This window comes from Electrona antarctica (genome assembly GCF_951216825.1).
Source record: "Electrona antarctica genome assembly, chromosome: 3".
Lineage (NCBI taxonomy): Eukaryota > Metazoa > Chordata > Actinopteri > Myctophiformes > Myctophidae > Electrona > Electrona antarctica.
In genome coordinates, this window is record NC_136808.1 from 47,274,686 (window position 1) to 47,299,326 (window position 24,641).

A 24,641-nucleotide genomic window follows, 5' to 3' on the forward strand; every position below is an offset into this window, starting at 1 on the left:
GATCAAATATTCCATCCATACATCGTTTATTGATTTATTATGATCAAATATACCATCCATACATCGTTTATTGAAACGTATTTACTTAAAAAAAAGAAAAAATGCAAATAAACAAACAAGCAGGTAATGATCATTTGACTGAAGCGAACAGAGATACAAAATAACATTTGGAATAAAAGGTCACTTTTTATTATAAAATCCCTACAAGCCCAACAGTAACATTTAGTTTTAGACCCTTCTCAAGCACACCTTATTAGAGTTGCCCTGATGCGTTCCATATGCGGCCCATTGTCACACACTTATTGTCCACTTATTCACCCCCCACCCCACCCCCCACCCTCACAGCTCAGAGCCATTTGACATGACGGGGTAATGCAGATGTTTAACAATAATTTAAGTAAAATGTAAAGAAAAATGCAACAAAGTAAAATTTGCGGAAAATGAAACCAAATCAATGGACATTTGATTTTATTCCAACAAATACTTGAGAAAAATGTTGGAATTGTTTTATAAAGGAACACATTTGTGTTCCTTTAAATGTTATTATTAGATCAGCTATTTTTGGAACCCCCCGGACCGCACTTTGGGAACCATCGTCCTACATCATGTCTAGCATCGATGTGCTCCCCCCCACTACTCACTCACACACACACACACACGACGACACTGGGATGACAGAGAACACAGAGAATACAAATGTCTATCCTCATAAAATATAATAAATCATCTTTTCACACCGGTACGCATCATGGCACCCAGGATTTTATCAAGGTTACACCTAGTCTACACTGCCAGCGATGCGAGCGAGCGAACAACGACATTTCTAATATTTCTAATACACGTTTTTCAACGAGACCGCCCTGACGTACTGCGAGCGACAACGTGGCGCGCACAAACGTTGTCCACCCCCCCCACACACACTTTTATTGGTTGAGATCTACACGCTACTATTTATTGGTTAATTGACTGGTTCAGGCTACAGTACATCTCAACAGTGCGCCAACGCTCCATATCAGCACAGTTTTTTTTGTATTTTTGTGATATGGCCGTCGGAACGCTCGCTCCCTCGCGTGTGCAGATGAGGTGTTGGCGTCCAGGACTTTATCACTAGTGATGAGGAGTAATAAATATACTCGATGAGCCGTAGTGTATTCCTTTAGTGTTATGTTGCTCACCACCAGATAGCAGCAGTTTGTTTAGTTTAGTTCAGTTCAGTTGAGCCCCAGCCTACACCCTAAGTTAGTGTGTTCAGGAAAAAGAACAATAATAATAATAATTTCATGTTGTCTTTGTGTGAAATATAAACGGTCAAAAAAAGCTGTTCTAACAAAAGCTACAAATCAATCATCTTCTTCTGTGCAACAAAGCAAACTTAAAAGTAGTGAGGACACAAGGAGAGAGACTAAAGCTGATTGGTCCATTAGGTCAGCCTGTTGTGTCCTCGATGCTGATTGGTCCATTAGGTCAGCCTTTTGTGTTCTCGATGCTGCTGAAGACTTAAACCATACAATGTTGATTTTAACAGAAATTTTCATTTAGTCATATTTTAGTCATCTGAAATGTTCTAGTTTGTCTAGTTTTAGTCGACCTAATATTATCATACGATTTCTACAGTCGAATCTACAGTTGGTTTTGTCGACAAAAATGCATTTTCGCGGTGCCTTGAGGGCGTCGTAATGGCCGACTTTACACTTGGTTGCATGCTGTAAATAGCCGATCTACAATCTACAAGCTTGTAGATCTGCTATTTTCAGAGCACAACCAAACATAAAATGACTTGTCTTTTAGTTCTCCTCTCTTCTCTTCTCCACTAGTCCCTCCCTAACATTTTAGTCTAGCTTTTATTTGCTGACGAAACTGTCAATATATTTCGTCTTAGTCATCATAGCTTGGTTTTAATTTAGTTTGTCGGTGGGGGGGGGGGGGGGGGAAAGGCAGTCGAGCAACAATTTCCCTCATTGTTTTTAGTCGACAAAATGAACCCTGGAAGACGCATACAGCTAGTGATGCTTGCTTTATGTATTGAAGACGTGCATATATAAAGCTTTGTGTATTGAAGACGTGTATTTATATAAATAAAGAGGTTAACTGCTAAAATAAAACTACATAAAGTGTCTGAATGTTTTTCAGGCTCCAAGGTGCCTTGGAATGAATTAACTTTAATATTAAGAGTCTGCTAACGTTACTTAGAGGGATATAGAGGGGAACCCACCCGATCTGCTTGGAGGCATATCGGAACCCACCCAATCTGCACGCGTTTTGTACATTCTCGTACGAGAAGAGCTTGTGGCCGAAGCTTGAAGTCACGAGTCACGCTCCGTCGCACTGCAACAACAGCTGACCTTGTACGACGTGCGTGGGTCCGCCATGTTCGCCGGCCGGCCGAAAGGCCGTCCGTCGTGCAACGAAGAATAAACTGGTGTTAGTGTTTGACCGCACGCACACACACACGCACACACACACAGTCACACACACACACACGCGCGCGCGCACACACACACGCACACACACACACACACACACACAATCACACAATACAGAGAATAATATTCCAATGTGGATATTTCACCCCAACCAATGGTTGTTCTATAGTGTTATTTTTGTGTTGCACTTTAAAAGACGATGGTTGAGCTACTAAGAACATAAACAAACGTAATCCAAAAGCCTTCCGTAGAAGACTTTAGAAGAGGTTTTTCTCTTTGTTCTCTCCACCTCAGGTCTTTATGTCTTTGGCCACTCGACGCTTTTCTCTTTCTCTGCAGTGTGTGAGGTCCTAATACTCAATCTTAACTGTGGTACATATTGGCGTTATTTACTGGAATTAATTAGTCTGCTTGAGTATTAAAATGGGGGTCGTCTTATAATCAGAGTCGTCTTATATTCGGCACAATATGGGTATATGAAGATAAGTTGAAAAGTGGTCCTTTAAGGTTATATAATAATCTATAATTCAAGTCTTCATGGTGTGTGTAACTGATGGGAAGTAAATCATCTGTTTTTTTGGGTGAACTTATGTGGCTTTAATAAAACCAATAATTTACTGATAAGTGTCGTCTATTCTATACGAGGACCCCCATTAACACTTAACTCTGAGGGTACAAATGGACCTCAAACGATCCAAATGGAACTCAAATGATCCAATAATGTCCCAGCAAGAAAAGAAAGCAGAAAGAGCGAAATGAGTGAGAAACCTCCCGAGGCTTGTCTGAGCACAGTGTCATCGAGGCGAAGTTAACAGAGAGAGAGAGAGGGGTGTGTGAAGGAGATGGCTGAGCGACACCTCCTCCCAGGTGTTGGGGGGGGGGGGGGGGGGGGGGTTTGGGGGCTCACTGTCGAACCTCCACGTAATTGGCTGGGAACAGGCCGTAGGCGCCGCGGCACATCCCCCGCCACCAGCCCTCGTCGATCATCTCGATGTTGGTGATGATGTCATCGGGGTCGAACGAGATCTCGTCGTCACCGGCTGTGAACGGAGAAAACGGAGCAGCGTTTAGTATTTCGTCGACTGAAACTGTGATGAAAAATGTTGGTCGACTGCTTTTTTCCCCACTAAGAACCAAATACAAAACTACGCTATAACGACTGACTAAGTACATGTACGACTTTGTCGACAAATAAAAAGTAGCCTGGAAAAGTCGTTATATGTTTGGTTGCGCTCGGGTGTTGCGCTCTGAAAAGTCTTACAAGCTCACAACACGCCACGTTGTGAGCTTGTAGATCGGCTATTTTCGGCAAGTGTAAAATCAGCCACTACGACTAGAGACACTGACCTGCTTGGTAGTCAGAGATATGTAAATGATATGTAAATGAGGACACTGACCTGCTTGGTAGTCAGAGATATGTAAATGATATGTAAATTAGGACACTGACCAGCTTGGTAAAAATGGTAAATGGTGCATTTATATAGCGCCTTTATCCAAGGCGCTTTACATAGATTGTGCATTACATTCACCCATTCACACACACATTCATACACCGATTGCGGCGGAAGCCATGCAAGGTACCAACCAGCACATCGGGAGCAATTTGGGGTTCAGTGTCTTGCCCAAGGACACTTCGACATGTAGACAGGAGGAGCCGGGATTCGAACCGCCGACCCATGGATCATTGGACGACCTGCTCTACCTCTTGAGCCACAGTCGCCCCAGATAGTCAGAGATATGTAATTGATATGTAAATGAGGACACTGACCTGCTTGTTAGTCATAGAGATATGTAAAATAATATGTAAATGAGGACACTGACCTGCTTGTTAGTCATAGAGATATGTAAATGAGGACACTGACCTGCTTGTTAGTCATAGAGATATGTAAATTATATGTATATGAGGACACTGACCTGGTTGGTAGTCATAGAGATATGTCATTTATATGTAAATGAGGACATTGACCTGCTTGGTAGTCAGAGATATGTAAATGAGGACACTGACCTGATTGGTAGTCATAGAGATATGTAAATGATATGTAAATGAGGACACTGACCTGCTTGGTAGTCATAGAGATATGTAAATGATATGTAAATGAGGACACTGACCTGCTTGGTAGTCATAGAGATATGTAAATGAGGACACTGACCTGCTTGGTAGTCATAGAGAGCCACCGCTGTCACTCCAAGATCTTCCTCTCCATAGTCATACTGCTGAGCATCTACACACACACACACACACACACACACACACACACACACACACACACACACACACACACACACACACACACACACACACACACACACACACACACACACACACACACACACACACACACACACACACACACACACACACACACACACACACACACACACACACACACACACACACACACACACACACACACACACACACACACACACATTTAACATTTCTGATGCACAGGACGTCCACACACGTCTTATCAAATAAAACCGGGGTGTTAAGGACGTGTGCTGGGGACGTCTTAAGGTATATTTTATCGATATAAAACTGGATCGCTAAAATTGTTTGGCCCCTCCCGACCTGTTTCGTCCACTCACAGTTAACAGTTTTTGTATTGAGTTGTGCTTGAAATGTACTGTAATTCTGCAAACTGTTAATAAATACTTCAATCAAAACGTGGCTATGATTCAGGACACTTATCTGCTTAATGTTTTTTATATGAACGTTGTATAAAAGCATATAAGTATGCGGACGTCGTTTATAACAAACCAAACAGTTTGAAAATTGAGCAAGTTATGGTTATTTAAAAAGTACATGCCCCATAGACACAATGTTATGCTGCCCCTCTGTAAGATGGCCGCCACGTAGCAACATCGCTCTCCATTGGCCAGAGCGCGGGTGAGCCATCTAGCCTTTCTTATATATATCTATGATTAAGACGTCCTCCCCATAACAAGGATGTTAATACATCCTCCCCAGAACAAGGACGTTAAGACATTCACCTGCTGCTGCTGCTGATTGGACGGTCTCATCTGGGTTCAGGTAGAGCTCCTCCTCCGGGGCCACAGGCCCCGCCCCCTGGGCCACAGGCTCCTCCTCCTTGACCCCGTTCTCCTCCACGGCTTCATACACTGGAGTGTCCTGACACCACCACCGGGGGGAGACATTTCACCACAGATCAATTAAACCACTGTAGTGTCCTAAAATGGTAAATGCACTTTTTATCCAAGGCTCTATACATGGATTGTGCATTACATTCACACATTAACACACCAATGGCCGTTGAAAAACCTTGTTTTGACCAGAAACTACATTCATGGCGCCGATTTGGAGATAAAAGCCATTGAAAGCAGCACATAGAACTCATGGTAGATGCGTGCGCAACTTCAGATGGCACAGTCCAGTGACACACTCGACACTAGCATGCTAACGGGACTCAGCTGTCGACTCGATCGGATCAAAACATGGATTAATTAAATAAAAGACCCTCATCATCACGTAACTTACGGGATCGGCGGGCTTCCAGACTAAAGCTTATTTACGTGAACGTCGGGAAATGGGTTAAAATGCACCTGGGACATATCACCCCTCAACTACGTCTGTCAGACATGGCAGCCCAGTAGGGGGAGGGGGAGAAAACCAATAGGCAGAGATGGTATAAGTATGGCCTAAATTCATATTTAGAAAATGTTTCAGATGAAAAAAACAACTGAAATGATTACAGAGCGCCAAATCTCACCTGCTGTGCGGCGGGCGGCGTAGCTTCGGCGGGCTTACAGACGGCCGGGGGGGTGGGGCTGGGGCTTGGGCTGGCGGCAGGGGGCGGGGCCGGAGCGGGGGAAGGGGAGGGGGTGGAGCGTCGCGCCTCCTCCTGCTCCGCCTTCTCCTTGGCCTGGCGACGCCCGCGTTCCTCCTCCGCCCGCTTCTTGTCCTCCACCTCCTTCTGCTGCGCCATGTTCTCGAAGCGCGCCTTGATGCTGCCCGTGCTGCTGCCCTCTGGTGGAGAGGAGGGAAATAAATAAATCAGAATTACATAAGCTTAGCCTTTGCACACGCCTGTAAGGTCGTCAAGGCCGTCGAGCTAGACTGAAACATTTCAGAAAACTAAAATAATGACAGAAAATGAGGAGGGACATGCGGAGACACTCACCAGCTTCAACAGCCTTGGTCTTCTGGTAGGCAGAACTAGGTTTATCTACGTCTTCAAAGGTCCCTGCACTCTGAAATATAAAATATACTCATTAAATAAAGGTCCCTGCACTCTGAAATATAAAATATACTCATTAAATAAAGGTCCCTGCACTCTGAAATATAAAATACTCATTAAATAAAGGTCCCTGCACTCTGAAATATAAAATATACTCATTAAATAAAGGTCCCTGCACTCTGAAATATAAAATATACACTACACTTGACTCATTAACCCGTTCAGGACGGGAACCCCTTTTGGTGTTTTAACCCATTTAGACCTGAAAACGATTCTACAAATGTCTTCTAAATCATGACTGTTTTCTGAAAAACCTATGTTTCTAGGTCAGTGGTTCTCAAACTATTTCGTGCCAAGGAGCCCCAGAATTAGACTATATGTAATTGGCCGCCGACCCCCATCTCAAAATATGTTGTTCCAGGGACGTCCCAGAAGCAAAGATTTGAGTTAAAAACGTTCACTCTGTAATAATATATACTCAAAGAGTTTAAAAAAATAGCAGACCTACAAGTTCATAGCGCGACACTCGGTGCCACGCTATGAGCTTGTAGAGCTGCTATTTTTCAATAGCTAAAGTGTAACAATGCTTTAGAACACCAAAAGGGGTTCTCGCCCAGAATGGGTTAAGGATCATGTTATACTTTAGCTATTTTTTGAAAAATCGTGAAAATGTAGCGCAAATCTTTGAATATATATTCTTTCAGAGCGTTCAGAACGTTTTTATCTCAAATCTCACACGTTACCTTATCCATTCTGTCCTTCTGCACTCCAAATTTCCCTCCAAATCCGTGGGAATAATCTGTAAAAGAGGAAGTGACATCACACAACATGACCAAATCAACCCCAGCAAGAGGAAGTGACATCACACAGTGAACCAGTGTTTTGACATTTTGATGTAGTTTTATATCTTTTTTTAAAAATATAATTTAAAGATTGAGTGCTGCAGGTTAAAAATCACCTGTGCTGCAGGTTAAAAATCACCTGTGCTGCGGGTTAAAAAACACCCGTGGCTCCAGACATGCGTGGCGGGTTAAACTAACCCGTGGTGGGTTAAAATCACACGTGGCCTCCGCGTGCGGTTAAGGTTTTGGGTAGGGCGTCCGCAGAGCTTTACCCTCCATTTGAACTCATCTACCGCCAACACCTCCATCTGGTGTCTGAATTGTGTACACCAGGACCGCCACACATTGATTTTTATATTGGGAACACCTTTATTTTGGAATCCGTTTCACTCAAAAACAGGAAGTGAATAATCGCTATGTAACAGGTCCCACGAATGCCATTTAATTCACCCAGAACATACATTTTGTAACCGGGGATCATATCGTTTAGAGAAGTGAGGCGCAAATCAAGCTTGTTTTGAGCCAAAAAGAAGAATCCGAGATATTATGATTCTAAAAACTAGGTTCCCATTTTCAGGGGCGCTCAGTGATGGATAATTTTGAGTTATTAGATCTGTAGATCTGTTATTTTGTGGGATTTGGTTACATGTTCCCAATAACTATGTATTTTTCATGCCCTGTGTCCCACTGAGTTTACATCTCATTTCTGCCCAACGTTTAGATAAGTATTAATTGTTCCCCCCAGCTGGCGGGAAGATAAAGTATTGTTTTCTCCTGTTTGCCAAAACACCCAGCGTATCTGTTGGAAAACATGTTATTTGACCTTGTAGCTAGGTAGACTTCATGTCTCCCTCGCTCTCCTATTTACGTCTTATTAATGTTATATTAGTCGGCTTGGCCGTCAATTGTAATATGCCAAGTACACCTCCCAGCTATAGGTGCCGCTATTATTCACTTTTGGTTACCCTCTGAACTCAAATACATTACTTCCCCATGTCTAAAGGATGTTATGACTTATGTAGTATAAAATATGGTCACTGATGATGTGTCAGTGAGAGATCTTTTTAACGCTGTACGGACCTGCCATTTCTCTCCCGATGTAATTTGTAATATATATCAAATGGAAAATCCTTAGCTCTGGTGTGACTTCTCTTCTTCCGTGTGTGGTGTCAAACTCATTCTAAGGTATTCTGGTATACTCTGATACTCTGCCTAATTCTCTCATTGTAGTTTTCCTCTAAAGTATTTATCCTTAAAAGGTATTAATATAGAATTACAGTTTAACATTATAACATTAAAGATAAAGTTTAATATACTTAGTTTAAAAGGTTTTACAGTACTTAATTCTGACTTGAGTATTTGTACTCTATTACATTCTTACAAATTCTCCTCAACGGGACTCCTCCGGAGTCCAGATGATTGATTGGTCTTCGATCCTTCCCTTATCTTAAATTTATACATCACTCAGAACCAATAGGATCCACCGCCTGTTTTCGACCGGCACCCACCCCTCTAGACCAGAAACCACACAGACTGGGCCCGCCCCTCTAGACCAGAAACCACCCGCCCCTCTAGACCAGAAACCACCCACCCCTCTAGACCAGAAACCACAGGCTGGGCCACGCCCCTCTAGACCAGAAACCACACAGGCTGGACCAGGCTAAGGGTCATGTGACACAGTACCTTTCTGTGATTCGTGCAGCTGTAGTTTCTCCTGGTGGTCCCATCCCAGCGCCGACTTGTCCTGTCTGTCTGTCTGCACACCGAATTTACCCCCGAACCCCTTCGCGTAGTCTGTAACACACACAATACAATACAGAGATTAATATTCCAATGTGGATATATAAGAATATCACACACACACAATACAGAGATTCATATTCCAATGTGGATATATAAGAATATCACACACACACACACACACACACACACACACACACACACACACACACACACACACACACACACACACACACACACACACACACACACACACACACACACACACACACACACACACACACACACACACACACACACACAAAAGTCGAAAGGCATTACATTTCATGTTATATTTTAACAGCCAGATCATGTGGTCTGTCTCTCCTACCAGATGATAACGCCTGTCTGTCTCTCCTACCAGATGATAACGCCTGTCTGTCTCTCTACCTGATACCTTGATTGGATGCACATGATTCCCGGGTTTACATTTCTTTGCATTATACATACCTGTGTAGTGTGTAGTGCGTAGTGTGTAGTGCTGCACAGCTAATCCATACAATATCACAATCTAGATTCAGATCAGATTCTAGATATGCGATCACATTTCTAACTTCTCAGACTTCTTAATCGGTCTGTCTTTACAGATAAACAAGCCCAAAGTAACAGCTTGAACAGATCTACAAGCTCACATTAAATATAAAAAGGTATTCAAGTTAAATCTGACTTGCCTAAGCCTGCAGTGCAGACTAGTAGTATCTACACCTACAGCTAAACCCACCAATCAGAGAAGGAAGCATTTCTGGTGTGATGGACAAGAAGTAACAGGCACAGCATCTCAACTATGTGAGTGTGTGTGTGTGTGTGTGTGTGTGTGTGTGTGTGTGTGTGTGTGCGTCTGTATGTGTGTGCATGTGTGTGTACCAACCTTTCTGACTCTCGTGCTTGTCCGTCTTGCCCTGGTACTCGAAGCCCACAGCGCTCTTGTCCACCTTGTCCGTCTCCACTCCAAACTTTCCCCCGAAGCCCTTGGAATAATCTGACCAATAAACAGAGGTATAATCTGATGACGTCAACCAATAAACAGACATAGGAAGAGATGGCGTAATACCATCGCTATGTTCGTCTTTCACTGTGGTTTTCAACCAGTGGTCCTTGAGGGGGTTCCAGGTGGTCCCCAGCTAAATGATGGAGAGTTGGTAACCAAATGGGCCCTTATTAGATACTTTAACTCTTGAGAGTGTAAATTGAAACCAAACTGACCCAAACAGGGAGGTGAGAGACAGAGAGACAGGTGTCATATCCTCGAACGGGTACTATTATTGATAAAGCTCAAATTCTAACTAAGCGTAAGGTTATTTTGCAGCTCGGTGTGAAAACTGAAAGAGACTGAAACAAATGCTGAGTCGTCAACCTGATGAGTCCAGACCTGCATGGGGCAAATTCCTTAAGGGGTGTGTGTGTGTGTGTCTGCGCGTGTGCGAGCGTGACTGTGTGTGCGTGTGTGTTCTGTCCTGGTTGACGGGGAGGGGCCTATAGGAGAGGAGCTACAGAGTCAGAACCTTTCTGTGAGTTGTGTTTCTCCGTCTTGCCCTGGTACCGTGTGTGTGTGTGTGCGTGCACTAACCTTTCTGTGAGTCGTGTTTCTCTGTCTTGCCCTGGTAGTCGAAGCCCATGGCGCTCTGGTCCACACGGTCTGCCTGGACACCGAAGCGCCCCCCGAACCCGGTGGAGTGGTCTAAATGAACACACATTATTACACGGGTTGGTTGAATGCTTGATTCTGATTGGTCAATGGCTGAATTCAGCGGGGTGTTATTTCTTGATAATGACCGCTCCGCTCTATAACAGACCGATGGCTAATCAACGCCAGCTTTGATCAAAGCCTGCCTCAGAGCACTCGGCTCATATCAATGCCTTCAGCATATCAAAACTTCAGCATCAGGGTGGTTAATCGGTGAATTATCGCCCAACAATGACCACCTAGACAGACATTATGCTTACTTAACACACCATATACCGCCCCATAGTGGAATAGTCTACAATACAAATTAAAGACGTAGGGAAATGAAAACATATTTTAAAATAGTTTTAGGTTAAAAAATAAGCCATGAGCTTTGCTGCCTGTCTCTCTGATTGGTTCAAAAACACACACCTTGCCATTTCAGAATGAAACTTCAAAATAAACATTGCACAGGGTCATTAACACTGATAACTGGTCATATGGAGTTGGAATGAAGAATCCATAATAAATGTGACATAAATGTGACATCACCTGTCTGTGAGGCGTGCTTCTCCGTCTTCCCGGCGTACTCGAACCCCATGGCAGACTGGAAGTACAGGAGAGACACTATGACATCACTATGACATCGCTAACTTCAACAATAGTCAACAGAACAATAAGGGTCATGTTCAACATGAGTGAAAGAACAATTAAGAGTCATGTTCAACATGAGTCAACAGCGCGTTTACAAAGTTAAGCAACACAATACATTCTGTCTAGTATTGTCTCCACCAGACCGAAGGCATGAAGAGAGTATGTTTTGCACTCCGTCCGTCCGTTTGTGAACAGATAATCTCCGGCACCGTTGGCTTGATCGCAGCCAAACTCTGCACCTACACTCCCTGGGTGGCAGAGCAGAACCTCTGCCCCAATCTTTCCACACGGCCCTGTAATAGGGCCTGTTATAGCGCCACCATGGGCCTGTAATAGGGCATGTTATAGGGCCTGTTATAGCGCCACCAGGAGGCATAAAAAACAGCTGTGCCGAGTCTCGCTGCTCTCCCAGAGCAGAGCCGGCTGGGTTGCTAGGCGTAGTGGCTACGTCTGTCATATATATATTTTTTTAAACCATCGAATATCTTAGTTACAATGAAATTGAGCCAACATGTTTTTTAAGGGTAACTGTTGTATATTCGCAATATTACACTCAATGTTGTGCAGTCATTAAAACTCATCCACCGCTAAATGGCAGTAGCAATAGTTCAGCACAGGCCACCATAGACTTGTTCTATTTTTTTAGAACGAGAGTTGTAAGATTTGTCTTAAATCATGATTATAATGTTATCAATTTAAGCCCATTTCAAAATAAGTTAAAAACGTCTTTGGCCTGGAGGCACTTTGTGAAAAAGAAGTCAAATCAGTACTTGGCCTAGAATGAGTTGGCACTTCTGCGCTACTTACGGAACTGGCCTATCGTCTCGTTCCTGCAGAAACGCAGGTGTCCATTATTGACGGTAAAGCACAGCCTCGAGTGGAAGGTTGCTTAACACATTCTGTACACATCCGTCTCTCCCGCAAAATATGAACGCTTTTTGGATCATATATCGTATAAACTAAAACGATCGCAATGTAAGCTAGCTATGTAAAGTCAACTTTTTTTAGTGGATTGTTTCCGGGTCATGGGTTTCCGAGTAAAAGCGGCCATGTTGTTCCGGCACCCCAGAGCTCCTATTTTGAAGGACTTCTGGCACTGATTGCGTTAAACGTACCTGATCCACGCGGTCGGCCTGAACTCCAAACTTTCCTCCGAAGCCTTTCGAGGTGTCAGTCTGGGAGCAATGTTTAGATAGCTTCATCTGGTAGTCATGACCCACTGCGGACTGTAGCACACACACACACACACACACACACACACACACACACACACACACACACACACACACACACACACACACACACACACACACACACACACACACACACACACACACACACACACACACACACACACACACACACACACACACACACACACACACACACACACACACACACACACACACACACACACACACACACACACCTTTAGCAAGGAAGTAGACAACAGGAAAGAAATAGCTAGCCCTCCGAAGTGTTTGCGTGCGCCTTAATATGAATTAAAAGCACCAGAAGAACGTCGGAGTGCTGGCTATTTCCGTCTTTCCCCGGTGGTTTTATTCATACAAACATTCATACAAACCCTTTGCAGAGACATAAGATGATTTGTTTTCTGCTCACAAGTGATGTACAAGCAGCCAGGAATTATGTTAAATATATTGAACCGAGCCGTCTTTGGTGTTTTCTAGCTCGGCTGCAGATGTTTCGAGGTACAAATGGATCGAGTGGGTCCATTTGGTTACACTTCCAAAGTTAAATTACTGTGTAGCTTTTATATCTGTTATAACAAATAATCAATAATATATTCCACCACTCGAGGGAGGGGAGAGTGAGCTTTATTATTAGTTTTTTTCTTCCAAGGCTGACCCGAGAGACCAAAGTGAAGTGATTGAAGCGACTGGAAACAAATCTACATCTTCAGATCTGATCTGAATGCACCTTAAGAGTCCTCGCTTTTCTTTTGTACAACAACTAGAAAGAGCCTCGGGTCCTCGGGGTTTGTACGGGTAGGTTCCACATCTCTGTGCTGCTCGGGGTCGGAACACCTATTTCTATAATAGCCGGGTCCGTTTGGCTCCGGTTCTGACATCTCTCGGTACGATGATAAGAGCGCCCCCCTCACTTCACACGGGTGTGATTTTTGTGGGTACGGGTTGGTCAAATTGGACCCGTGAAAATCTCTAATGCCGACTGTAACGTGTGAATGGTGAGGTCAGAAGGTCAGAGGTCACCTTGTCCATGCGGTCCTGCTGGACTCCAAATTTTCCTCCATAGCCGTGTGAGGCTTTGGGCTCTTTGTCCTGCTCCGCCTGCCTCAGGGACGTGTGCTCTGTGGACACGTTGGCACGCAGCTGGTGGATGCTGAGGACACGGTGAGGACAGAGTCAGTGGACACAGAGGTCACCTGTAGGTCACCAAGTAGATTTTGCGAGTTACTCACTTGATGTGTTCCTGATGTCCGGAGCCTTCCACGGTCTTGGCCCCCCATCGCTGTTCCTGCTCCGTCACGTCGTTCTACAGGAACCAGAAGATACGTCAGAACATCACCATGAAACGCTACCTAACCCTAACCTTACCTAACCCCAGCGATGTTCCTTCTCTGTCACACACCGATGCCGGAGGAAACCATGCAAGGCACCAACCTGCACATATGGAGCAATTAGGGGTTCAGAGTCTTGCTCAAGGACACTTCGACACTCTGGGGGAGCCCGGGTTTGAACTTGGAACCTTGATGGTTGCCATTCAGTCACTCTAACGCAGAGCTGTTAGATATGACCTTTAATTCATCTGTAAAACCAGATTTGTTCATCATTTAGTAGTAAATGTCTATTTTATGGTCCTACAGGAACCAGGAGGAGATACTAGATTTACCAGAAAACTACATTGAAGTCTCTTTTACACCACCAAGATAGTTCACACATTCCACGGAGAGAACAGCCCGAGGGGCGAGGGCTGTCCTCAACTAAGGATTTGTATAGTCCAAATGTTGCCTATAGTCGACTGGTAGTGTTGGCTGTTCAATAACAGCAGATCTACAAGCTCACATAGTCACATTGCATCACGTCATGCCATGCTGCGAGCTTGTACATCTGCTATCTATTTTAGATTTTTCCAGACACATTAACCTGAGGTCCTCCAGGCCCAGGGACCACCAGACATCAACCTGAGGTCCTCCAGGCCCAGGGACCACCAGACATCAACCTGGGGTCCTCCAGGGACCACCAGACATCAACCTGAGGTCCTCCAGGGACCACCAGACATCAACCTGAGGTCCTCCAGGGACCACCAGACATCAACCTGAGGTCCTCCAGGCACCACCAGACATCAACCTGAGGTCCTCCAGGCACCACCAGACATCAACCTGAGGTCCTCCAGGGACCACCAGACATCAACCTGAGGTCCTCCAGGCCCAGGGACCACCATACATCAACCTGAGGTCCTCATGGCCCAGGGACCACCAGACATCAACCTGAGGTCCTCCAGGGACCACCAGACATCAACCTGAGGTCCTCCAGGCCCAGGGACCACCATACATCAACCTGAGGTCCTCATGGCCCAGGGACCACCAGACTTCAACCTGAGGTCCTCCAGGGACCACCAGACACATCGTAAAGCACTGATATAAAATGATCTCTACCTCAAAGTCGGGGTCGGTCTCCCAGTCGTCTCCTCCATCGTCCACGGCCACCGTGACATTCTGGCCCGCTGCTGCTTTCCACATCCTCACTACGCACGCACACACACGCATGTGCGCACACACACACGCACACGCACACGCACACACACACACACACACACTTAAACTCTGTATTTCATACCAGTGGGTCCATCATTAAAAGCTACCGTTTGCGAGTGATGAATTTGTAGAACTTTTCAAATTGTGCATGTTTGATTTGTTTATTGCAAATAACTGGCATGTTGTGAATTAACCCTAACCGTCAGCTGACCCACTCACTGCCCTGGTTCTGTGTAAACTACAGGAAGTGGAAGCGGTTTGTTTTGGACCGGATCCACAAGACCTCACTACTGACTGAGTCAGCACAACGAGAGCGAGAGAGAGAGACATCTGGGTTCCATTAAAGGCATTACAACAAAACAGTACAGTCATGTCATTCATTTGATCCTGGACTTTACAGTTGTGAGAAGGAGAGGAGTCTATGTAGCCACAATTTGCAACACTAGATTATTTTTTTTAATATGTTGAATCTAGAGTTGCAACACCAACAATGGACAGCCCATACATCCAAACAGAAAAGTGCTATAATCTGATTATATTAAACAACGTTAAACTCAACATTTACAGCTGTACGGAAAGCTTGCCTTGAATGGTCCTCTTTCTATCTGCAAAGTGTTTGTTTGATACAAAAAACAACACCCGTGTGAAGTGAGGGGTGCTCGTATCATTATACATCATCATACATATCTCATGAACAACCGAATTTATGTTATTGGTTAGCCGATTTGCTTGTCTACATATATACAAATTTACATCATATTTGGCAGACATTTGACCTAATTTATCCTTCCATTGTCAATGGCAAATATGAGACGTGTGGGGACAAAAGCTGTATATAAGAGGGGCTAGCGCCCCTCAAGAATCACACCCGTGTGAAGTGAGCACTTCCACTTTGTTGACAGAAAGTAGATCAGGTAGAAATGGACTTGGAGAATAAACTGTCTGCGAGCCTGTCTGTCTGTCTGTGAGCCTGTCTGTCTGTCTGTCTGTCTGTCTGTCTCACTGCCTGTGAGCCTGTCTGTCTGTGAGCCTGTCTGTCTGTCTCACTGCCTGTGAGCCTGTCTGTCTGTCTGCCTGCCTGCCTGTCCATACCCATAATCCCAGCAACATCCCTTCATTTCCGTGTTGGGAAAAAAAAAGTAAAAACGTCCTCTAAAAAGGTAGAGAACCAGGTTGACACCGAATGCTATAAACATCATCATCATCATCGAAATATAAAGGGTGGAATTAAACACTTAATTAAATTAGTTAAACACTTAATTAAATTAATTAAACACTTAAGGGGAAACACGTTTCATAATTCTGCTTAGAGACCCTCCACTAACCTAACCCCATGTTATGCCTGATGCTTTTAGCATCATTATACATTTACATACATGCATAGAAGACAGTCTTAACAAATGTAATGTCAATTATTAAACACTGAATAATAACAATAATACATGTTTATTTATGTGTAGTTATTTTCCCTGCCATTTCCTGCTCCAGGTTTTTAGCAGTTAGCTTTAAAGCTAACAGCCTTTTTTTCTCTCCTGTCTGGAATAAACTCTTCTTTATAACTGACTCTAACGGTTATGGTTAAATAACGTGTTTTATGTTCTTACCTTAATGAGCCTTAATTAATCCTGAATGATTGAAGTGTTAAAAACCAACAGAGTTGTGGATTAAACGCCCTGAACGCTCAGACAGATCTTCCTGGGTGGAACTGTAGCTGTGTGCTCACTGTGCTGCCTCCCTGGGTTGCCAGGTTCAGGTTGGGAACTGTGCAGTGTTGCCAGAGTTTGTGAGAGAAATAAGCAGCCAGCTCCAGGAAAAGCCCAAAATAAGCAACTATACAACCTGTATAGTCTGTCTGTCTGTCCAGGACCTGTATAGACCTGTATAGTCTGTCTGTCTAGGACCCTGGTGATCATGACCATAAATGGCAAATGGTGCATTTATATAGCACCTTTATCCAAGGCGCTTTACATAGATTGTGCAGTACATTCACCCATTCACACGCACATTCATACACCGATGGCGGCAGAAACCATGGAAGGCACCAACCAGCACATCAGGAGCAATTAGGGGTTCAGTGTCTTGCTCAAGGACACTTCGACACTAACTCTGGGGGAGCCCGGGTTCGAACTGGCAGCCTTGTGGTTACCATCCAGCCACTCTACCCCTGAGCCACCGCCGACCATAAAACCTTTGATTCTGTGAAAAACATTTATGCTTTGTTTAGCATTTTTCTGTCTCCACATGAAGAAAATACAGGTTATGGTCATGATCCACCTGGCTAGCTTGATTCCATAGCTTAAAATAATTGATATAAATATTGTTTTGTAAATCTCTATGTGAAAAATGAATGGCAGATTTTTCAGTGGTGCCAGGAAATCAGGCCCACTGCTAGCCCTAGACAGTGCCAAAGTCCTGACGTCACTCGTTCATCCCCTGGTGTGTGGAAGACATTTATCTGGAGAATAACATTGGGTCAAATTAGAATCGTCTCATATAAGAATTGTGGTCCAAAAATAAACAAACTGTCTCTGTGATATCTTGACCAACATCAATACAGCATAGAATTGTGGACATTTTGACCCCCGGCGCCACAGGGGGTCAAGATGGGGCGTTAACCCGACCTCGACCCCTCATATTGCGCACAGACAGGCTGCACTGCCACCTCGGGCTCGAAGTGACTTTTGCCTGCCTTGGAAGAACTGGTCAAAATAATAAATGTATGACAAAAAACACCCCTAGGCTAGGCTAGAACAATAGATAGGGTGAGCATTGGCTCCAGTGGTTCCTGGCTGGCTGGCAGTATTTACAAAACAAAAGGATTTCCAAGGCATGCAAACAAGGAGCATTCAGCATGCATGACCATCATCTGGTAAGAACGGGAAATACGACATTCATCAGGCACAGGAATTTCAACTGTTTTATTAGATTTTGACAAGGACTTTTATCCTCGTTGAAGAACGGCTGCCTCTTATTTTTTAGGCACTTTTTTTGTATTGCCGAACTGTATACTGTATAGTAAGATGCCTGAGGGCGAGAAGCGACCTTGCCCTAAAGGGCACCCACTGCTAGCCCATCAACATATCCGCCTGGGTGACAGCAGACTGCTGGGCGTGCGCTGGTGCTTTAATTGGCATGGGGGGTCAAAAGTGAGACAGAAGAGGATGGATGGATGGGGAAGGATCAACATATGGAATGTCAGAACAGGTCAGCTCCATATACAGGTATGGAGATCTAAGGGTTTGAGGTCCACCTTTCATGACATGAAATGCAGCTCAAAGTGCTTTACAGCAATAAAGAAAAAGTAAAAGCAAAAAGGCAGTGAATCAGGCCAAACATTGAGGACATAAATTAGACTGGCTTGGCCATACTAATATCACACTTGGTAATCCGCCAAGGGCATTCTTTTTTTTTTGCACCAGCAGATTCACGTCTGGCGGCTGGCCACTGCGAGGCTAGACAGAGAATTAAAAATCAACTAAAAGCATGTGAAGAAATAGGTCTTGAGCTGTGCTTTAAAGCTATCTACAGAGGCTTTGAAAATAGCAGATCTACAAACTCACAACGCGTCGCGATGTGACGCGTGAGTTTGTAGTTCTATTAAAAAGAAGAATTTTTTTTGGGGGTCCTTGCCTTGGAATTGTTGGTTTAAACATTAGAAAACAAAGCCACAAATAAGCAACTACACTTTAGCCAACACTTTTCCAACAGGAACAAAAAAAGGAGAGCCGAGGCGAGTGGATGCTTGAAAACACAAAGACTTAGTCTTTTTATTGGCAGTGGAAAATAAGTTTCAGTATTTTATTGAAAGTAAGCAATAAATAATACTGTGATAAAAATAGTTCATTAAGGTACTCAGACTGTACATCATCTTGTTACGAGATCAGAGGAAAATGAAATAAAAACAAGGACAGCAACATGATTTGTATTTTGTGCATAAAAACGACTATATATATATATAGATCACATACACACCCATCAGGAGACTCTACTAAACCTCATATCTCCATCATACAACCTTTTATCTCGTACATTAAAACGACCTTCTGTCTGAGATTACAGCGTTACACAAAAGTATCGAAAACAGCCAATGTACAAGCTTCGACAATGTGTCGCAAAAATAGCTTGTAAATCGGATATTTTTGAACATGTTTAAAGTGAAAGTGGTTAAGTGTGTGTGCGTGTGTTTCTTTTATATAAATATCGAACTGATGAAAGGTACTATGGCTACATATTAGAATCCATTTGAAAAAAACAAAAACAAAACTATTAGTTTTCTTTTTCCATTTCCTGGAATTCAAATTCAAAAACCGCAAAAGTAGCAGATCTTGTAGATCTGCTAATACTTTCATTTTGACGCTGCAGTTATGATCACACAGAGCAGTGGTTTTCAACCAGTGGTACGGGGACCACCAGTGGTCCTTGAGGGGGTTCCAGGTGGTCCCCATGCAGCTAAATGATGGAGAGTTGGCAACCAAATTGACCCTAATAGTGACCCATTTGGTTTAATTTGACCCTCTCAAGTTAAATTATTGTTAAACATCTGCATGAATTAATTTACCATAAGTCTACACAATAAGAGAATGTAGAAGAATTGTTATATATCAAAGTTAGCCTGTAATCTCTCCTAATGGTACCAACATCAATACAGCATGGAATTATCCAATGACAACAAACCATTCTTTAGTTTTGGGTGCGAGAGGCTATATGTCATCAAAATATTGTTAAATCATATATGTTAATTTAACTGATTGTACAAATGGAACCAAATGGACCCTAACAGGTCCATTTGTACACTCTTAGTTATGGACTCATAAGGGTCCATTTGGTTCCTATCATTTAGCCGGGGACCCCCCTTGAACAACCTCAAGGACCCCTGGGGGTCCCCAGACTGCACTTTGAGAACCACTGACACATGTCACATACATGGAGATAGGTTTCTGCTCTGTCACACACACACACACACACACACACACACACACACACACACACACACACACACACACACACACACACACACACACACACACACACACACACACACACACACACACACACACACACACACACACACACACACACACACACACACACACACACACACACGTCTGCAGCTGACCTCTGAACCGTGACCCTTGACATAAATATTTCATTATTTATTTATACTAGAAATAAAAGCTGGTGACAGAAACACATGTGAACTGATGACTAAATAATAAATAAGAACAAAAGGACAGCAAGCAGTTAAGAAACAAAACAAAACATATAAGGCTTGATATTAAGTCTTCGTACAAAGTGTTTTTCTTCTTTTTTTTTTTACTTTTCCGTTTTTCTTTAAAGTTTTTTTTTTGGGGCAGATCAAACCGCCCTGTGGGGAGAGAGACAGAGACAGAGAGAGAGAGACAGATAAAGAGAGATAAAGACAGAGAGACAGAGAGGGGGGAGTGGGGTCGATTGAGGCCGCAGTGAACTTGGTCCATTGATGGAGAGATTCCACATTTTAACTAGTCACCGTGTGGGCGAGACTTCCTGTGTGCTCTCCCGGGGGGGGGGGGGGGGGGGGGGGACGACGACACACTCTCCGCATGCCTTTTTTCCCACCAGCAAATTTCACAAACCCCGCCTACATCATCTTCATTAGATAACCCCGCCTACATCATCTTCATTGGCTAACCCCACCTACATCATCTTCATTGGCTAACCACGCCTACATCATCTTCATTGGCTAACCCCGCCTACATCATCTTCATTGGCTAACACCGTCCTCCGTTTAGGGCTAGGAAGGGTACGAAGTGACGTGTGTGCGCTCGCTGGCTAGCAAGTTAGCTAGCCTATAAATGCGCCACATTATTGTCACGTACGATGTGCAAATTTGGGAAAATGGGTGATAAGCTATTCCGTCCGTTGCCTGAATAAGAGGCGGCTAGGCGGTGGAGGCTAGGCACTGGAGGCTAGGCGCTGGAGGCTAGGCGCCGACACTCTCTCGCCTAGAACGCTCCAGCCTTGTCAATGATGTGAAAAGTCACTGCCATGGGCTGTGAGATCTGCTGCCATGGGCTGTGTGGTCTGTGAGATCTGATCTGCCATGGGCTGTGTGGTCTGTGAAATCTGCTGGTTGCAAAAGGCCCTTCACGCCTCCCAAGGAGGTGTAGAGGAGAGGTTAAAGGAGCAGTGGATCCCACATAACCGATTACAAATGGAACCAAATGGACCCTTACAGGTCTGTAACTCTGAGAGTGTACAAATGGAACCCTTACAGGTCTGTAACTCTTGTGTAACAAATGGAACCAAATGGATCCTTACAGGTCTGTAACTCTGAGAGTGTAACAAATGGAACCAAATGGACCATTACAGGTCTGTAACTCTGAGTGTACAAATGAACCCTTACAGGTCTGTAACTCTGAGAGTGTAACACATGGAACCAAATTAACCCTTACAGGTCTGTAACTCTGAGAGTGTAACACATGGAACCAAATTAACCCTTACAGGTCTGTAACTCTGGTGTACAAATGGAACCGAAATGGACCCTTACAGGTCTGTAACTCTGAGAGTGTACAAATGGAACCAAATTAACGCTTAGTTCTGTAACTCTGAAAGTGTACAAATGGAACTTGACGTGGTTCCATGTGTTACACTCAGAGTTACAGACCTGTAAGGGTCCATTTGGAACCACATCAAGGAACCCAGAGGGTCCGCAGACCACACTTTGAGAACCTCTGGCACTAGTGGGACTTCCTCTATTTAACTTGCATCCGGACGTAGCTGGTGGATTTCCCGCTACAGTTTGTTAATACAGTAATATTGTTATGGCTTTTTCTTAGCTTAGTGTTTTATTCAAGAGGTTTCATTTTGGTATCGCAGATTATGAAAATAAAAAGGGTGAAAGTGATAATAAAAGGTGTTTCACATCCGTCTTATACCAGCCTGATATTCTTCCAATATATTCATTCACACATTTACATAGAATCACATGTGATGAGCTAAACAATAGTACACTGTAACCACTTGACTAAATGTAGGGCATAGCAGTGTCAGCCCATGTGTGCTTCCACTCAAAAATAGGCCATTAATTTTTTTCCCCCATAGAGATTTCACAAAGCAATTTTATATAAATTATTTTAAGCCTAGAATCAAGCCATCCAGGATCCTGGTGAATCATGAGGATTTAAATTAATTTAAAATCCATTTATTTGTATTAATTATTTTGTGGCCATCTTGGATCTCGGGGTCATCGGCCGTCTACATCGCGCTAGCATTCCAGAGCCGACCAGGTGTAGCTTAGGATCGCGACCAACCTTAATCAATAGAACACATTAAAAGACGGAGATCTCCGTCCATGGCACTGAATTTAGCGCTTATTTTTGTTTTATTCCCACACAATCAAAGGTTTTACGGTCATGATTCACCAGGATCCTGGATGGCTTGATTCTAGGCTTACTCTTCATATGAACACCGCGCTCTGACTATAGGTGCGCTACCCATTCATAACATCATAACAATTGTTCAAATATGAAATAAACTATTTGAACTGCAGTCTTGGTGTGTGTGACCCACTACCTTTATTTTGATTCTAGGCTTAAAACAACAGATATAAATACTTTTTGGGGAAATCTCAATGGGAAAAGTTAATGGCCAATTTTTTTGAGTGGAAACACAAAATGGCCACCAGTGCTAAGCTAGTGTGTTGAGCGGTGTGCCACAGGGAGCCATGCTTGATCTCCCTTCCTTTTTCCTCCACACACACCGGAATTATAGTCCAATCAACAAGCTCGCTTGTAAAGATCGGCTATGACGACACGCCCCCAGGGTTGGTGTGGGTGTAGTTAAACAAAGACACGCCCCCAGGGTTGGTGTGGGTGTGGTTAAACAGACACACCCCTAGAGTTGTTGTGGGTGTGGTTAAACAAAGCAGATAGAGTTATAAAGTTATATCACAGATTTTATCAAAGTCACTTTGAGCATAAATTCAATGATTAGAACTCAAAGACCAAGAGGGGAAAAACAATAAAAACAACAATAACAAGGATACATCTGGTCAATAAGATGAGGATTATAATATAAAACAAAAACAAAGATTAGATAAAATGTTCTGTTGATAGAAATATACAAACTGAGTTTACATCTGACACAAAGTGGAGCTTCATAATAAGAGCTCAGTAGAGGGGAACTGAGCTTCAAAATAAGAGCTCAGTAGAGGGGAACTGAGCTTCACAATAAGAGCTCAGTAGAGGGGAACTGAGCTTCACAATAAGAGCTCAGTAGAGGGGAACTGAGCTTTACAATAAGAGCTCAGTAGAGGGGAACTGAGCTTCACAATAAGAGCTCAGTAGAGGGGGAAAAGGGAGGGAGTTGATTAAAGTGGGATGGAGGTAAAAAAAAAGAGAGATACAAGATAATTCTAAAATCAATTACATGTCCATAAATATGATACACTTAGAATACATCTAGAATATGTCCTCTGGGGGGGGGGGGGGGGGGGGGGGGGATACTGAGAGCGGTGACAACATGACTAAAAGGTATTTCTTCTGTGATGATAATAATTAAAATGATAATAAAAAAGATTCAGTTCATCATCCTGGTCTATAATTATTATTATAATAATAATAATTGTTAATAATCAGGTTCAGTTCATCATCCTGGTCTTGAAGGCAGGGAACTCCGCCTCCTCTTCTGGCCAACGGTTACCACGGTTACCTATAGAAATAATGAGGATAAACTGAGAAGAGGAGAGAGAGACATAGACACAGAACAGAGAGAGAGAGAGAGAGAGATAGAGAGAGACAGAACAGAACAGAGAGAGAGAGATAGATAGAGAGACACACAGAACAGGAGAGAGAGAGGAGAGGGCAGTAGAACATGCGTTATTAAAGCTGCGTTGTGCAACAGATTGAAGCTGAATTTATACTTGTCGTACCAGAGGGTGTTATACTCTGTCCTACCACCAGAGGGTGTAATACTCTGTCCTACCACCAGAGGGTGTAATACTCTGTCCTACCACCAGAGGGTGTAATACTCTCCTACCACCAGAGGGTGTAAAACTCTGTCCTACCACCAGAGGGTGTAATACTCTGAACCGGATGTAGTAACCGTCCATTTTTGATGTAACGATCTGACCCTTCGCTAGCATTAAAAACACTAATCTGTTAACTGGAGCCTCGCACAATGTTTTTTATTGAGCTCCTAACATCGTCCCTCACCTCATATGACCTCATCTGAGTCTCAATTCGGAGATAAACGCCACTAACGATCGCCGCCATTACAGGACTCTATGGAGCCGCCATATTGGTGAGGTAAAAAAATTAAAAGCTGATCGTTGCCTAGCGACGTGGAACGATTACGATGCGG

The 24,641-nt window shown here is 43.7% G+C and overlaps 2 protein-coding genes across 5 annotated transcripts in view; both read right to left on the reverse strand.

Annotated features, from left to right (window-relative positions):
- Positions 1–2: 2 nt before the first annotated feature.
- Positions 3–17,067, reverse strand: cttn (cortactin). 2 transcript variants are annotated; one of them, XM_079496678.1, is made up of 15 exons: positions 16,904–17,067; positions 15,201–15,289; positions 14,004–14,077; positions 13,795–13,924; positions 12,676–12,786; positions 11,459–11,513; positions 10,811–10,921; positions 10,112–10,222; positions 9,148–9,258; positions 7,366–7,421; positions 6,566–6,635; positions 6,155–6,411; positions 5,421–5,556; positions 4,574–4,645; positions 3–3,463 (listed from the first exon to the last, which is right to left on the reverse strand). In XM_079496678.1, the coding sequence occupies exons 2-15, from the start codon at positions 15,282–15,284 to the stop codon at positions 3,327–3,329; spliced, it is 1,515 nt and encodes a 504-aa protein (XP_079352804.1). In that variant the 5' UTR covers positions 15,285–15,289; positions 16,904–17,067; the 3' UTR covers positions 3–3,326. The 2 variants fall into 2 exon arrangements, with proteins under 2 accessions (XP_079352804.1, XP_079352803.1); XM_079496677.1 differs by having other exon boundaries at positions 5,418–5,556.
- Positions 17,068–19,036: 1,969 nt separating this feature from the next.
- The window catches only part of ppfia1 (PTPRF interacting protein alpha 1), a 72,672-nt gene continuing 67,067 nt past the window's right edge, over positions 19,037–24,641 (reverse strand). For all 3 annotated transcript variants that reach the window (XM_079496816.1, XM_079496817.1, XM_079496815.1), the window contains one exon: positions 19,037–24,012. The gene's annotated coding sequence lies outside the window, so the exon portion shown is untranslated. The remainder of the gene's footprint in view (positions 24,013–24,641) is intronic.

Excerpts from the sequence above, each read along its gene's own strand:
- cttn (XM_079496677.1), bottom strand. The coding sequence starts at position 15,284 with ATGTGGAAAGCAGCAGCGGGCCAGAATGTCACGGTGGCCGTGGACGAT. Across the intron at positions 7,422-9,147 it reads GCTGCACGAATCACAGAAAG|ATTATTCCCACGGATTTGGA; the intron begins GTACTGTGTCAC and ends CCTCTTTTACAG. Across the intron at positions 6,636-7,365 it reads AGAAGGACAGAATGGATAAG|AGTGCAGGGACCTTTGAAGA; the intron begins GTAACGTGTGAG and ends TTTATATTTCAG.